Source organism: Halichoerus grypus, chromosome 12 (assembly GCF_964656455.1).
Source record: "Halichoerus grypus chromosome 12, mHalGry1.hap1.1, whole genome shotgun sequence".
NCBI lineage: Eukaryota > Metazoa > Chordata > Mammalia > Carnivora > Phocidae > Halichoerus > Halichoerus grypus.
The window spans coordinates 56823879-56840202 of NC_135723.1; the positions used below are offsets into that span (position 1 = coordinate 56823879).

Below are 16324 nucleotides of genomic sequence, written 5' to 3' on the forward strand. Positions count from 1 at the left end.
AGCAGCATGTGAGTTAAAGAATACCTAATGCTCTCACCATCTCCCCTAAGGGCTTAAAAAAGAAACTTCTTGTCAATACCCTCCCTACTACCAGGGAAATAAAATAAAAATTAGATTGCACCAAATCCTAATAGAGCAGAAAATGAACCAACTAAGATCCCCTCTCCAAGGGCATCCCATACCCAGACATGCATCTGACATTTTCATCAAACACATCAGGAAGAAAGAAAACTCATTTACCTTTATGGGCAATATGACACAGGTCTTCTTGCATTTTAGAAAACTCTGACGAGGTTTCAGAGCCATCAGAGTAATTTTTCTCTTCTCCAAAATCTAACGTTGACAAATTAGGATTGGAGGAATGCAGTCTTATTGGGCCAGAGAAAGGTTTAGGGACCTGAAGTGACACCAAAGGGAGACATTTCTTTTCAGATGCAAATTGCTTAGACTATTTACTTGTTACTAAGATTAGAAAGTTGTAGAAGAACATTTTATAGGTAAATCTTTCTACTGAGTGATGACTTAAAAGAAAATAAATGAAACCCCAGGAAAGCACTTTCTCCAGCAACTTGCTCTGGCTTCTTGCGAAATAAAAATGGGTGAGAAATCACATATTCTTTTGCAAATGATAGAAGCATTAAAGCTCTAGGTTGAAAATGACAGCTAAAGCTGCCAGGCTCTTTCTCATTTCTACTCAATTCCTTCCTCCTGGCAATAATCATCCAGCATCTAGGTTGTTAACAGTGGATAGGTTTTAAAACGTTTCCTTAATTTGCCTCTGGTGCTTCTACAAAACTAACTTCTCACATGTTTGTACACAAATCACTCTTTACTTGGAAAGTACTTCCATTCAACCCATAAAGTGCTTTGAACCAAAGAGTATGCAAGAGTATCACAGATGACTTACCCATTAAGTCTCTGATTTATTTGACCCTAACAATGTCCTAATTTAATATGCAATGGCCGAGCTGCAAATCTTAGCCTCTGGCTTAGCTGTGCACCGGGGAAGTCAGTGGCTAATGTAGCTCAGTGAAACTCTGATGGGGGTTTGGGAGGTTGGACACAAGAGGCAAAAGAGAGTCTGCACAATGTCCCGTTTCCAGAGACTCCAGTGGGCTCAGAGGGATGATGAATCCACTGACTGGCAGCAGAAGAGGTGGGTCAGAGCACACACACAAGCAAGGAAGAGGGCAGGTGGGCTCAGCATTAAAGAAGGGGACACCGAAGTCCGAGAAACGGCTGCACTCCCTCCATCCTCATGCCATTTTCCCCTTACCCAATTCCATTACATGCTTACTGTAGTATCCAGAAAATCCAAGTGACTGAATTTCTCTCTGCACAGGGTATTTGCGAGAACGACTGTAGAAAATCCTATCGGGAGTCCCAGCAGCCCCCAGCACGTGGCACGGAGAGCAGAGGAAGCAATGGTTACCTGCAGCGTTCCTTTAGCATCTTTGCCAATAGCTCTGGACCGCCACCTCCTGTGTGATCTTTTTTCCTTTTTGGGACTTTCAAAAGCTCCACCCTTTGTTTCAAAACAGGAAAGAGAGCACAGAAAGTAAGGCCTACCAGACCAATTGGGGAAAACTGCACAGCAAAGTGACCACCTCCATCCCCTCGAATGTGGCTGAAGCAACCAAGACCGGACAATGTCCACTGTTAGTGCGAGGCTGGGGAGGAGAGAGGGAAGCCAGAAAAACACCGGAGTGCAAACAGCAGAGGGATCTGGCTGACCTGGATGGCGTTGATTGCAGGCGCCGAATATGTCCGATGCAGGACATCCATACTTTGTAGGAGATGGCTCATTTCCACCAGGTAGGCATGACAGTGTGCCAGGTCTGTGGGAGAAAAGCAAAAGGAAGATTCATAAGCCCTCATCTTGGCATCCAGCTTGCCCTCGGCAAGTGCCAGCTACTTTGTAAATTTATCTATACTACCTGATTTACATCTGTACGGAGATGAAATTTTACTTTCTTTTTTACAGAAGAGGCAGTACGTTGTCACGGTGAAGGGCATGGATTTGGAGAATAAGACTGCCTCTGTTTGAACCCTTCCTGAACTCTGAATCTTGGGCCAATTATATCACTTCTCTGTGCCTTAGTTTCCTCATCTGGGAAGGGAGAGAATCATACACCTGCCTTCATAGGACAGTTGTGAGTTGACAGAGGCAGCATGCTTTTAGAGTGCTGGTACTCTGTCAGCAGTAAGTAAATCAGCTATCATCATTATCATCATTATTTCTAATACTGTAATAACAGGGTGTCATTCTCTGCTTACAAGGACTCCAGACAAGTAAATGAATGAAACAAAGCTGAAGGATGCATTGGTCTCTAAGGATACCTGTCGATCAGGGACCCACATGAGATCGTGATGATCATCTGCACATTGACCCAAGAGGACCTAAGAGTTCTCATACCAGTTCCTTGGTCGCTAACTCAGAAGATAGTCCTTAATTTGTTGTTCACTGGATGATGGTGGCTGTTTCCACTAAGAAAGCAAGACCCAAATGGCTCTCAAACTTTGACATCATTAGAATCAACTGGAGAACTTGTTAAACCACAGATCATTGAGATCCACCCACAGTTTCTGATTTGGTCTATCTGAGAACTTGCGTTTCAAATAAGTTTGCAGGCCAGGCCAATGCTGCTGGCCCAGAGATGGCACTTCGAGGACTAGCTGTGCCAAAGCTGTGTGAGCTCAGTGAAGCTCCCTCGTGACATTTACTGGGAGGGCAAATCCTATATGGCCCCAAGTGTGATAGTATTTGCATTCAACAGGAGAAAATGTGCTTTTCAAGACCTGGCATCTTTCTGGCATCTTTCTCTCATCATGGTTCTCAATCATGGCTCTGCTTTAAAATCAACTGGGGAAATTCTTTAAATTCCATATGTCCAAGTCCCATCTTGAGATAATTAAATCAGAACATCCCCAATCCCACTGGTGACTTGTTTTGTTTTTTAGTTCCCTGGGTGGTTCTTAGCTAATTAGAGTTGAGAACACTGAGCTTCTTTATGGAAGAGTTCTCAATCCTGACTCCTTATCAGAGTCATTTGGGAAACTGTAGAAAATCAGTGATGCCGGGGCCCAAGTGCAGACCAATTTAAAGAAATTCTTGTGGAGAGTGGGTATTCTTGCCTTTTAAATGCTCTTCTGGTGATTCTAGTGTGCAGATAGGGTAGAGAACTCCTATTTTGTGGGGAGCTCCATTTGGTTCACCCACTCACTGTGAGCAATGACTCCCGATCTTATATGTACACCGGAGTCAGTTTTAGCACTTAAAAAAAAAACTAGAGAGCTGTGTAGAGTCCACCCATGGAGACTGCAATTTAGTAGGTCCTCATGGAATTCAGACCTGGGTACTTAAAGAATATGAAAGGAAACCTGTCTGCATGCACACCCAGGTGAAGACGTGAAGCTCTGCAGGGAGAGCGTATTTTGTTCATCACCACTGCAAACTCAGTAAGCAAACTCTGAGTGGAAATGTGGACCAGTGACGGGGAAATTCACCTGAGGTGTAAATACTCAACGAGTGCCATCTAAGAGCCATGACAGAAAGAAGCAGAGGTTTCAAGTCATTTTACCTTTCGAGCATTTCTCCATGTCCTCTGAAGATTGTAACCATAATGGAACTCGTGTCTCACCAGCACAAGAAAATGATAAATTGCTTCCGGTTTGAATCGAACTCTGCTTTGATATACTGCTACGCTGTTCCACAGATGACAAAAGCACATTATAAATGAAAACAGAGCCCAGTGGGAACACGTTAGGGTAAAGGACAACAAAGTGAGCCAGTCGCTAATGGAAGCCGTCTGCCTGTAATGGGGAAGAAGCTTCTACAGAGCACTCTACTAGAGACCCTAAGCTCTGGCTGTCACCTCAGCCTGGCCATACCATGCTCTCATGCCTGGGGCTGCTGTCCTGAATTTCTTCTTCGGTCAAATGATAATCATACCAAAATCATGATAGAAATGTTGGGAAATTTCGCAATCCTCTATGGCTATAAACATGCATACTGCATTTACAACCAGAAAAGAAAACCAAAGTCAAAATAGTCAAGGGAGGCTGCAGCATTCAGGGCCATTAAATTCCCCCGTATGGGCCGTTCATCAGTTACTGTCCCAGGGACAGCAGATGTTCCTCTGGTCCTGGTTCTGACCAACTGCACAAAGAGATTCCTCCCACGAGCCCTTCTTCCTTCACACGGAGCCCCCCGGTTGGGACACCCCCGCACAAAGCCACCCCCTTCTTTTAGACTCATAATTGGCAAGCTCTTACCTTCCTACTTGAAAGGGAGTCCAAGACCCCAGATGTGGAGTCTGTGACAGTGGATCCTGGGAAATAGTGGTTAACCTCGTGTGGAAACATGGCGATTTCATTCTGACGATACATTCTGTGGTGGCGGAGTTTGGATACCCACTCATCAAAGACTTCTTCTGACTTGACCTAAATTATATTAAAAAGAGGGAAACAAGAGCATCCCTCACTGAAAGGAGCAATTTCTTCATTCAATTGAGACACACCCTCTTCACATGTTGGCACATGGAGAAATGTAGAAATACAAGTTTATTGACTTAGTTTACATTTGCGATCTACAGGAACAAGTTTGAGGAGGAAATGGAGAATAAAAATGGTCTTCATAAACTTCATTTAGGCTCTCAATGAAAGGGTCCAATTGTCATGCTATTATTAAGAAAGCAAAACATTACCACTCATATTGAACAACAAATAAACTAGAATTCATATTTACCTGCCTCAAAACATTCCCAAATTCACTTGTCCCCACTTTTCCTATTCTTACTGAAAATATTAGCACCATGTTTCTTTTTAAACTCTTTTATAATTCAGACTTTTCAGATCAATCTTCTCTGAACTGGAACAAATTTGTAAATTCTTCCCAAAATATTTAACCTTCTTAATTTTCTCTGACAAAGAACACATTGCTGAGTAATGTGAAGGTTATTTTATTTATTTATTTTTTTATAAAGATTTTATTTATTTATTTGAGAGAGAGAGAGCATGAGAGGGGGGAGGGTCAGAGGGAGAAGCAGACCCCCTGCTGAGCAGGGAGCCTGATGTGGGACTCGATCCCGGGACTCCAGGATCATGACCTGAGCCAAAGGCAGTTGCTTAACCAACTGAGCCACCCAGGCGCCCCTGTGAAGGTTATTTTAAAAAACTTTTCTCCTGCACTTGGAAATAGAAAAAAAATGTGAAAAACTATTATTGGAGATTTCCAAGATTTTTCAAACACACCTACACCACCATAAATGAGTATCTATCAGTGTCTACTTTCCATGAAGAATAATGTTTATAACTAGCAACTTTTATTATAAAGTATTTCAAATGTTCATAAAAGTACTAAAAAGAATATAACAAGCACCTATGCACTAGATCTTTCTTTACAGTCCAGGTTTTGTATGTACGAGGGTGTATTAATACTTTCAAAGTGAAAAACAATAGATACCTATATATTAGAACAGAGACTCATGAAGTGACAGCTTAAAATCACCCAACAGGATGCATGGTAGGTTACCTTCCGAGAAGAAAACTCCAGGTCAATCTGTTAAAATCTTTACTACCACCACTGCTGAAAGCAAGGATGTCTATAGCCATCACTCATTTAGGAAACATTAGGTCGGCTCTTAGGTCTGTTGTGTTGATTAGAAGTACATTCAGGACTTAAAACCCCTCCAGGTGCTACTGAATACATCATTTACAGGAAAAAGCAATACAAACTGACTTATATCTACTTATCTCCCCCTAAATTATGTCCTCGAAATGTATTTCACTTCCCAGATGCGCTTATGGCGGGAACTTCACAGGAATCTTACATCACCCTTTGCACTGATCTGCTCTCAGAGGCCCTTAAAAATCGGCGCCCAAAACATTCCTCTTGACTCATTTTTTTATTGGTTAAATGAGGTAGAAGAATAAAAGCACTTTATTAAATAACTGTCCAGCATTCTGTTCCAACCCCACAAGTTGATATAGGACCGTGGGTGGACAGCCACTTAACCCCTTGGCTGCCCAGATTCCTCATCTATAAAATAAGACAATGGGACTGGATGGCTGCCATTTAAAAACTGCCTGACTCTGAGGCTATTAACGAGGACCCGCAGACAACTGCTCATACCTACACTAATACTCACAGCTGACATTCAAATGAATGAACAGGAAACATGAACAGAACTTAAAGTAAATCAACACACGGAAATATTAAACTGTTGTTTATCATGATATTAGTACATAGTGTTATTTTAAGGCACTATGGTTCTTCAAAAATTAGGAATTAATAATTACTTTTATTCTATTAACTACAATAGCAGATGAACAAGAAACTATTATTTCCTGACCATGTCAAAACAGAACTAAGTGGGGCACCTGGGTGGCTCAGTTGGTTAAGCATTGGTCTTCGGCTCACGTCATGATCCCAGGACCCCGGGATCGAGCCCCGCATCAGGCTCCCTGTTGGCGGGGAGCCTGCTTCTCCCTCTCCCTCTGCCTGCCACTTCCCCTGCTTGTACTCTCTCTCTGTCAAATAAATAAATAAAATCTTAATTAAAAAAAAAAACAGAACTAAGTAAGAGTCATTGGAAGTACATGGAGACACGACTGAAACTATTCTAGAGGAGACTGACCTTTGAAACGGGGTGGGTGGGCTATTCTTTCCTAATTTTTTTTGTTGTTGTTGTTATTGTCAAACAAGGAACATTTGGCAATGGGAGACATTTTTTGGCTGTTATAAGTGAAGGGAGTTTGTTACCAATATCTAGTGGGCAGAGGCCAGGGATGCCCCTCAACATCCTATAATGTACAGGACAGCCCCACAGCAAAGAATTCTCCAGTTCACTATGTCAATAGTGTTGAGGATGAAAAACCCTGCTTTGCTTGGGGCTTAGGCTAGGAAACAGTATGGATTTGACCATCTTGTGCAGTCAGTCAAGCACACGTATGTGTTATGCATAGATTTGTGGAAGCACCACACAGATACTATGAGGAGAGCATGGGGCATCTTAAGACACGGAGCTCATCATCTCATGCTCCCATTTTCCCAACTCCCAGCCCCCATTCTCAATATTCCAAGTAATTTGCCTAAGTAAGAAAAGAGTCTTAACATCCTCTCAATTAATTCCTCACATTTAGGTACCACCTAATAATTATACACAAAAACTAAACTTATTGAGCTTACAGCAGTCTGGGCATCATGCCAAGTTTCTTCCATGCAGCAGTACAACACGGGCACTATAATAATTCCTATTCTGGGGAAGGGTGGTGAGAAAACAGAGACTTTCAGGGATTAAAAAATTTGCCAAAAGGGGCACCTGGGTGGCTCAGTCAGTTAAGCGTCTGCCTTCGGCTCAGGTCATGATCCTAGGGTCCTGGGATCGAGCCCCACATTGGGCTCCCTGCTCGGCGGGAAGCCTGCTTCTCCCTCTCCTGCTCCCCCTGCTTGTGTTCCCTCTCTCGCTGTGTCTCTCTCTGTCAAATAAATAAATAAAACTTAAAAAAAAAAAAATTTGCCAAAGGCCAGTAGCTAGTAAGTAGCCAGGTCAAGATTTGAAGCAGATCTGGACCTCTGAAGCTCCTATATCATGCTTTTAACCATCTATACCATCTGCAGGGGAGAGGGCAGAAAGGAGGAGTAAGCCGCTTTCAGAGGTAGATTTGGAGGCCCATATTTTAGGAGAAAAGTTCTTGACATTCACTGTAGTATGAGAATTTTAATGGAATCCCTATAAAATTAGCTAAAAGGTTAAGACTAAATATTAAATATTGTATTTCAGGGAACCTATTTTAACCTATGGTAAATGGTTCTTCACTAAAGGTGGCACAGTCTAGGGGAAGGAGGGGTTATTTGGAAACATGAAGATTTTTTTTATCATTGACTGTTGTCACAATCACGGTATGTGGGAGGGGTGGTCCTTAGGGGGTGGGCGACAAGGATGCTAAACCTTTAGCAGTGTGTGAGATGGTCCATCCAAATATCAATAGCATCTGTTAGAAATACTTTCATAAGGAAGATCTTCTACACATTGGTTGGATCTTTTGAGATAATCAAAGGGCATCAGCAATCCCTTTGCAACCTAAAGAAACCGTGCGACAGGAGATGGCGCCCGGGAAGCAGCCTCACCTTCAGATGGTAGATGTGCTCCTCGGTATCCAGATCTATGCATTTTGATGACTTCTTTACGGACATCACCGAGAGCCCAACGTCAATGCAGCCATGCAGCTTCTCTCTCTCGATCTGCAGAGGCATCAGAAGAGGGCCGCTTAAGGTCAGGGTGTTAAAAACAGTAGTAACATCCCTGACGCTCCTCTCCTGTAACCTCCCCTCCAACATCCACGAATACAAACAGAGGAACTATGACTTACCAAGCATTTAGTGTGAAAGGGTACTGAATTAAGTGATGTCCACCCATTATCTGTTTTGGTCTAAGAGGGGTTAAGTAACAAGGGGTTAAGGCAATCAGAAGTGATTTAAAAAGAGGCGTAAGGGCAGGAAGCTAAGACAAGCCACCGTGGTTCAGGCATTATGCCAGGTTTTCTACATGCAACCCGACGAGATGAGCACTCTACGAGTCAACGGAAGCAAGAAAGGAAGAGGGAAGCGCTGGGTGAGAGGAGGACCCGTACAAGGGGCAGGACGAACAGTCATTCCAGCCCTTATGGGCTGTCTCCCTAGTGTTAATGCAATAGAGAATTTTCTATCACCATCAAGGGCCTTCCCCACCAAACCCCTCAGTCACTGTAACGGTGGGAGTGATACCTGTCCTATGTTTTATCCCTGTTATCTTGCTCAGAAAATGTCAGCCCAACCCTAAGACCTGAAGAGACCCCTGGATACTCAGTAGCGAACTGAGCCCACCCAGAACCCAGGTCTGGGACAGTGTGGAGTAGGCACCTCTGGTCCATGTGAAGGAACTATTACCCCCTTCGGTTTCCAGTTCAGAGAAATACAATCCCCAAATGTGTACAATCTCTTCCAGGAGCTGACAACAATTAGCCCTTCAGAATTCTTTAGTAACATATTTGATTAAGAAGAAGACTTACATCGGTTTGGCTCTTGGCATATTTCAAGATTCCTTTGTCCAGATAGAAAAATCTCTGTAGGGAAGAAAGTATAATTCACTAAGACACCCCATTTAGACATCTTCCCTTCCCTCAGTCCCAATTTTCAACTTCAAATTAAATATACGTGCCTACAAACCGTGTACTGAGTGGGTGCAAATAAAGGTGAAGCAAAGACCAGCGTCTTACCTTGTGCCAGCCTTTTAAGGGCCATTTCCTCTTTTTCAGCAAAAATCCTTTCTGAATGGGAGGCTCCTGGGTGTAACTCATCTCTCCTCTCAGCCCTTCCACCACTTCCCAGCTGTCCTGTGCCAATAAAACAGTTCGTGCTAAATGGCTACCTTCACAAATAATAACAACAGTCAGAAACACTTCATCCTACTGGTAAATCCATCCAAGATGGTGAGCTTGGCTAGGTTTGTTGGCGAGAAGAAGTTAAAATTTAATTTTCTTTTTTTTAAAAAAAGATTTTATTTATTCATTTGTCAGAGAGAGAGAGAGCATGAGCAGTGAGCAGAGGCAGAGGGAGAAGCAGGCTCCCTGCCGAGCAAGGTACCCGATGTGGGACTCGATCCCAAGACTCCGGGATCATAACCTGAGCAGAAGTCAGATGCCTAACCGACAGAGCCACCCAGGCGTCCCTAAAATTTAATTTTCATACAGGTCCTGGACTTCATGGATTTAATGCTGTAATTTAATGGCATCAAATTTGACTTTTTTTTTTTTTCTTCAAAATGCCTCTCCTAGAAGGGAGTGTTTCTCTCTCTTTAGTGCTTAAACATGGCTAATGGTAAAGCTTTTACTGTCAGTTCTATTTTTGTCCCCTTTGACATCATCACAGAGTTACTGTTTGCTCACCACTAGACTTCAATCTGAATTTTAACCAAAACCTACAGCCATCAGGTGAGAATATGGGAAAATTCTTAAGAACTGGCTGAAAACTATGAGACTGAATGCAAGCTGGTAAACATGACAACATGGTCAAAATAATGATTCAGTTGCAAGCTAATCTCTTTAAATTCTAGATATTTAAATATTGGAAATCCTGAAGCATTAAAAAGGTGCTTTTGAAACAAGTATTTTCTTCCTCTTTTTCCAGAAATGTTGTCCGCCACACCCTTCTTTTGTTTCAAAAACTTTTGGGGGGAAGACAATTATTGCTGTACTGAGCTGTTTGTAATTTTGAGGAGGTACAAACTGTTATTACGATTAATCCTCTGTTGTTGGCTATCTAGTAGTGTTAACTCATTGATTGAAAAAGGATTTAAAAGGGAATACAAAAGAAAAACACTAAAAATTCTGAAAATTTATTTTTAAGTGCTTGAAAATGCACAAAGCATTGCAAAATTACCCCAAGATAGACCAAAATTGGCAATACCCATTTTAGAGGCTGAGATAATGGATTTTTATTTTACTAATGGATTAATATACATGAAATGCACAAACCTTAAAAGTACAACCTGATGAATTTATACATCTATCCCATCAGTAACTACCATCCAGATTAGAGAGAAACATTTCCAACATAGGATAATTAAGTTTTGACAAACATGTCCTTCCCCACCCCCTCTGGCTTTTTTGAGATATTACTGGCATATAACATATATAAGTTTAAGGTATACAATGTGATGATTTGATACCCCTCCATTCTGCATGCCTCCCTGCCATCACTACCGCTTTTTTTTGTGTGTGGTGATAACACTTAAGATCTACTTTCTTAACAACTTTCCAAGAATATAATATGGCATATAGTCACCATGCTGTACATTAGCTCCCCCAGAACTTACTTTTCTTATAGCTGGGAGTTTGTATAATTTGACTAGCATTTCACCATTCCCACCCATTCCCACCCCCAGGAGACACCATTCTACTCTCTCTTTCCTTGAGTTCAGCTTTTTTAGATTCTGCATATAAGTCACAACATATGGTATTTGTCTTTCTCTGATTTATTTCACTTAGCCTAATGCCCTCAATGTCTATCCATGTTGTTGCAAAAGGCAGGATTTCCTTCTTTTTTGTGGCTGAATGATAGTCCCCTCTGTGTGTATCACGTTCTCTTTACCCATTCATCCACTGATGGACACTTAGGTTGTTTCCTTGTCTTGGCTACTGTGAATAAAGTTGCAATGAACGTGGGGTGCAAATATCTCTCCAAGAGACAAATGTGTCCTTTTGGCCAAGATTTTATGTTGACTAACTTGCTCTTAGTTAAATCTCCAGACTGCAGGCGAGGATTACAGGTAGAGGCCAGAGGAATTGGGAGATGGACAGTAAGTCTGGGCCAGCACCAGGGAGCAGAAGCAGTTTGATTCAAGCCCCAGGGAACAGTCTCAAGGAAGGGCATGGAACCACAGGGGTCATGGGTGCTCTGGCTCAGTTTCTGTGTTGTCAAGTCCAATACATGGGAAACACGTGGTAACAAGAACTCTCTACTTTAGCCACTGAACTCTTTATGTGACAATCCTGACAGACCTGTCTTATGTCCGATTGCACTTTACTATGAATATAGTTAAAAGTACATTCCAGACTTTTGAAATGCTATAGTAGTATCCCAAGATCTGGAGTTGTAAAAGGGAATTCTTCAATGGAAAAAAGCAAAGATTATATTTAGCTCTTAAACTGGAGGACTTTTTCAGAAAGGCAACAATGTCAAATGAGATTTCTTTATAGCACTATCAATTATTCAGAAGCACTTAATTACACCCAGACAATACCTGGAGAATGCATATTATTAAGTGATGGGAAGCCACACGCACAGGCACACACACTCATGACCTCTGTCCACATGTACTTCAGCTTAGAGAGCCATTCCGCAAAATTTAACGTGTCCTACCTGTCACAATTTTTATGAATTCTTAAGGTCAAGTTAAAAATTCCACCTCCTCCAGGAAGCCTTCTTCAAAGGAAAGTACTATTTCATCCTAGAAACTCCATCAGCACTCCATCTTACATTTCCAATGGTTTACCACTTACTTATGATATTATATGTGAGATTTTATCATCCCTACTAGACAACAGACTCCTTGAGGGTGTAAAGTGTCTAGTTCACTTCTGATTTCTTCACAATGCTTAACCTGCTGTCCTGTGAATACTATACATCTGATTGGCTAACAAATAAACTTGGTCTTAGAATAAGACTGCAAACAGATTTATGTTCTCGGAATATTATAAATCAGCATGCATTTGAAATGTGCCCCGTGTCTTTGGGCCAAATGACTATTTACAAGTTAAATACGGCACATTCGTATTTGTGAAAGAGGGTATATGTGTGTATTATCATTGTTAAATGGAAATCTATGGCTCAAAGTCTTTTGGAAAGTACCTAAGGGGATCAAGTCCTTTCAATTTAAGATACCCAAGCAGAAGGCAACATGCAGTGATAATACTAGACAATCACGTGTGTCTGCTCAATACATTCAATTGTGCAGAATGCAAATGCCAAGAGGGATTAGATGTTAATTGCATACTTCACAAAACTGAAAAAAAAAAAAACGGAATGAGATCATATCTGTAGTTTAAAGAAAAACAAGAATTAAATTTCAAAAATGTTTCAAGGATTCATGTTGGAACTAGATCTCTCCTGAATTTTTGAGACACAATACATTCCTGCCAATGAGCCAACGTGGAGGGCTCATTTGTTGGCATTTAAAGGAAATAAGCCAGAAAGGGTTTGCATTTATGCCAAACAAAATATCGTCTTTTTTCCTCACTTTATTTTCTACCTGGGCTCAGAACTTAAAACTCTTACCAGGTTGGAAAAGCCAGATTTGAAGTATTTAAGAAAGTGAAGACTCTGCTTCACTGAGGAAGAAATCTCCGCAGCCAACTCCTTTTCTGGGCTTGCCATCCAAATCCTCCCCTTCCAACTTCCCTGTCTGTCACTGTCCTTGAGTCACTCGGCTGAAACCTGAGAGCCAGCGTTCTCTGCGGGGGCAGTACTCTCCCTCCGGGGCTGCGAAATGGTGGGGGTACTTTTAGTTGTCACGGTTCCTGCGATCTAATGGCTGGGATCCAGGGATGGTAAATGTCCCCCAATGCCTCCGTCTTAGACAATGAAAAGTTGTCCCACTTCCCATGAGACTTTCCAAAGTTCCAGTGGACTTTTTTGTAGGTGAAACCTGTTTATAATTTCTTGAGCACAGAATTTGACTCTTTCACATCCATACCAAAGTTTTTCTGCATGGTTTTTACACACGTCGAATTCTTGGTATTGCAGCTCTTGGATAACTGAGGGAAGGCTATATTTCCTTCTGTTTGGGACCTTAACAAGCATCACCCGCCATTCTGGAGAATCGTGTCGCTGAAGGCCGTGTCACTTGTGGTATTTGAGTTATTAGCACAACAACCCATGCGGGTCTGCATTAGTAGCTGTCACATTTTACATATAGGTGTATCTGACCACATCATTATATCTTCTGGTATAATCATATGTGGGCTTCTACACATTAAAATAAATATTTTAATATTAACCACTTTCTTTGAGTTTTCCTTTACATTACAGGAAAGCATTATGGTGATATTTTCAAAATTATTATTCATTATAAATTATTAATGAATTTCATTTGAGGAGAGTAAAGGGGTCATTAAAATATTGGTCACAATAAAGGGATATTGTTTTGGTGGGATTAAGAACCACTGCTGTACCTGACACAAATTCTATGAGAAGGAATGTTATGTCTTCATGGTGTAGTGAGATCACTTTGGAACTGTGAGGGCTTAATTAATTAATTAATTTCTCATAAGTAAGTACTGTTGGTTTCATCCTCAAAATGTTTATCATCTATGTCTCTTCCTCTCTGTTCCCCAGCCACTATCTTGACCCAAGCTCTCATCCAACCTGGTTTCCCAAGACTCTCCACTTCCATAATCATTTATGGGGCCCCATTATGCCTTACCCTCCATGCAGTATACAAATGAATATAATGTAATACTTGTCTGCATTTCCACTTCTGTAGTTTATTTATATTGTTCGAGCCTCCCAGAATCTTCTCTTAATCTTTTCCACCCATGCAAACCCTTCAAAATTTTAGTTCAGTTTCTGAAATTTTCCTAAATTATCTAAACCACATCAATTGTGTATTCCTATAAATATAGCAGTATTACTGTCGGGGCAGCTGGGTGGCTCACTCGGTGAAGCATCTGCCTTCGGCTTGGGTCATGATCCCAGGGTCCTGGGATCAAGCCCCGCATCGGGCTTCCTGCTTAGCGGGGAGTCTGCTTCTCCCTCTCCCTCTGCTCGTGCACTCGCTCTTTCTCTCTCTTAAATAAATAAAATCATTAAAAAATTTATAGTAGTATTACTGTCTATTATCAAATAACTTAGTATTTAATTAATTCATGAATTTTTCCCACTTTTATCCCCAGGACTTTGGTCTTTTCTCCCCAAAACAGTTGTAGGGATCATCTTTTCAACTTGCTTAGAACCCCAGCAATGAACTATATATATATATTATTTTTATATTTGTTATACATATGATATATATGCTATACACTAGATATAGATACAGATATAAATATCAAATAAAAGAATTTTCCCAGGTTTATTAACTGTTGGGGTTTCAACCCAAGAGAATGGATTAAGTTCTCAAACCCAATAAATGGTGCTAGGTAGATGGTTAACAAGGAAGTATTAAGTCATATCCATACTTCTATAGAGTCTGCAATTTAAAACACAAAAGGGTAGTGCCTCAGGAAATACTATCCAAGGGGGCCTGCTGAAAGAGCCTACAAATAGAACAATATAAACAATAATAACATAAAATAATTGGAGAACAGTTTCTAGCTCCATGAAAGCACGAATCTTTTCTGCCTTGCTCATTACTTAATAGGGCACAGTAGGTATGAATAAATATGTTGAACAAATAAATGAAACACAATAACTAAATTTATTAAGCATGCACTATCTGCCAGATAGTGTGCTGATTAAACACTACTTACAATATGGCACTTAATCCTTGCACCATCCTGTGAGGTTGGATTAGTATCCTTATTTTTGGAATGTGGAAACTTCTGGGAATTTTTGGAATGAGGACGAGAGCATTAGATAACTTCCCCAATGCCATAAAGCTACCAAGAAGTAAAGCCACCTGACTTCGGAACCTGCATTTTTATTCATTCTGCTACATATTATAATATAATGCATATTCTGCTATAATTTAAATATATAAATTCTGATGATAAACCAGAGTAAATGCCAAGCAGTGGCCAAGATCCTGAAGCAGTTTGAAGGAGTTAGGGAACATTGCCCTATGGGTAGAGACACGCAAGGTCTAGGGTCCTGCTCAGAGCTACCATGTTTCCTATCCTGTAGTCCCACTGAACTAGGGCAGGAAATCAGCCTGTGCATTTTAACACTGCCCAATTCTTTGCTCATTCGCTTTTTTATATTTGGAATGTCTGCCCCATCTACTTCTCAACCTGTGAATTCTCATTTGCCCCAAACCTTCTCCTTGGGGCACAAATTCTCTCCCTCATCAGCGCTTCCACAAGCCTCACTCAAATGAGTCTCTCTCTGAGTCAGAACGTGGTTCTGTGAGGCCAGAGACAGGGTCCTCTATGTAGTAATCTCACTACTTCGGACTTAGGGGCCCTGAATAAAATACGCACTGAATGAACTACTCTGAGGAGCAAGGGGGTATGAAAAGGGCCCAAGAGTCCTCAGGGTGAGGGATTTTAATCATGTGTGCTGGAATGGGGTGAACTGGTACTCAGGACAGAAAAAACCAAAGATGCCGCCTTCTCTTGGCTCAAGGGACCAGGGGTCCTGAAATAGCTGTTTGTGTTCCATACACCTGGTGACCAGGGAGCAGGACATGCACCTTGAGCTGAATGTTCTAAGATACAGTACAGGGTGGACTTGGGCCCCCGGGGAAGATCAAGGCCCTGCTGACTTAGCCCAACACGGCTGGCCGGGCTGATATGCTGCCCCGAGGCTGTCAGGCTGAAAGCTCACCGCGAATATAAGATGGAGAGAGAAATGTGACAGCATCTGGGGAAAGTGGCTTCTTAAGGTCTTCGCTTCAGTTTTAACTGAACACAGTCTGGCACTGTCGTCCGGCATTAAATTCAGTCTGTTCTACTGAATGTCAAAAGAGGGCCAAATATAGAAAGCTGCTTTGTGGTTGGAAAGGCAACTAAGCATTTATCTGTGCTCATGAGCTGGCACAGTTCATTTCCATATTGCTGAGTGCACAAGTTGAAAGCATCCCACCCCCCAGCACAGCTGTTTCCACAGTGAACGTCTCCTCTGCAACTT

The 16324-nt window shown here is 41.6% G+C and overlaps 1 protein-coding gene across 8 annotated transcripts in view; it reads right to left on the reverse strand.

Moving 5' to 3' along the window:
• OSBPL3 (oxysterol binding protein like 3) overlaps nt 1-16324 on the reverse strand; it is a 173615-nt gene that overhangs the window by 58098 nt on the left and 99193 nt on the right. For 6 of the 8 annotated variants that reach the window (XM_036097218.2, XM_078059380.1, XM_036097216.2 and 3 more), the window contains exons 3-10: nt 9259-9375; nt 9052-9105; nt 8132-8245; nt 4276-4443; nt 3582-3705; nt 1735-1838; nt 1433-1525; nt 241-397 (exon numbers count right to left, since the gene is read on the reverse strand). In XM_036097218.2, the coding sequence (XP_035953111.1) occupies nt 241-397; nt 1433-1525; nt 1735-1838; nt 3582-3705; nt 4276-4443; nt 8132-8245; nt 9052-9105; nt 9259-9375 (931 nt within the window). The remainder of the gene's footprint in view (nt 1-240; nt 398-1432; nt 1526-1734; nt 1839-3581; nt 3706-4275; nt 4444-8131; nt 8246-9051; nt 9106-9258; nt 9376-16324) is intronic. The other 2 variants (XM_078059379.1, XM_036097221.2) reach the window with 2 other exon arrangements.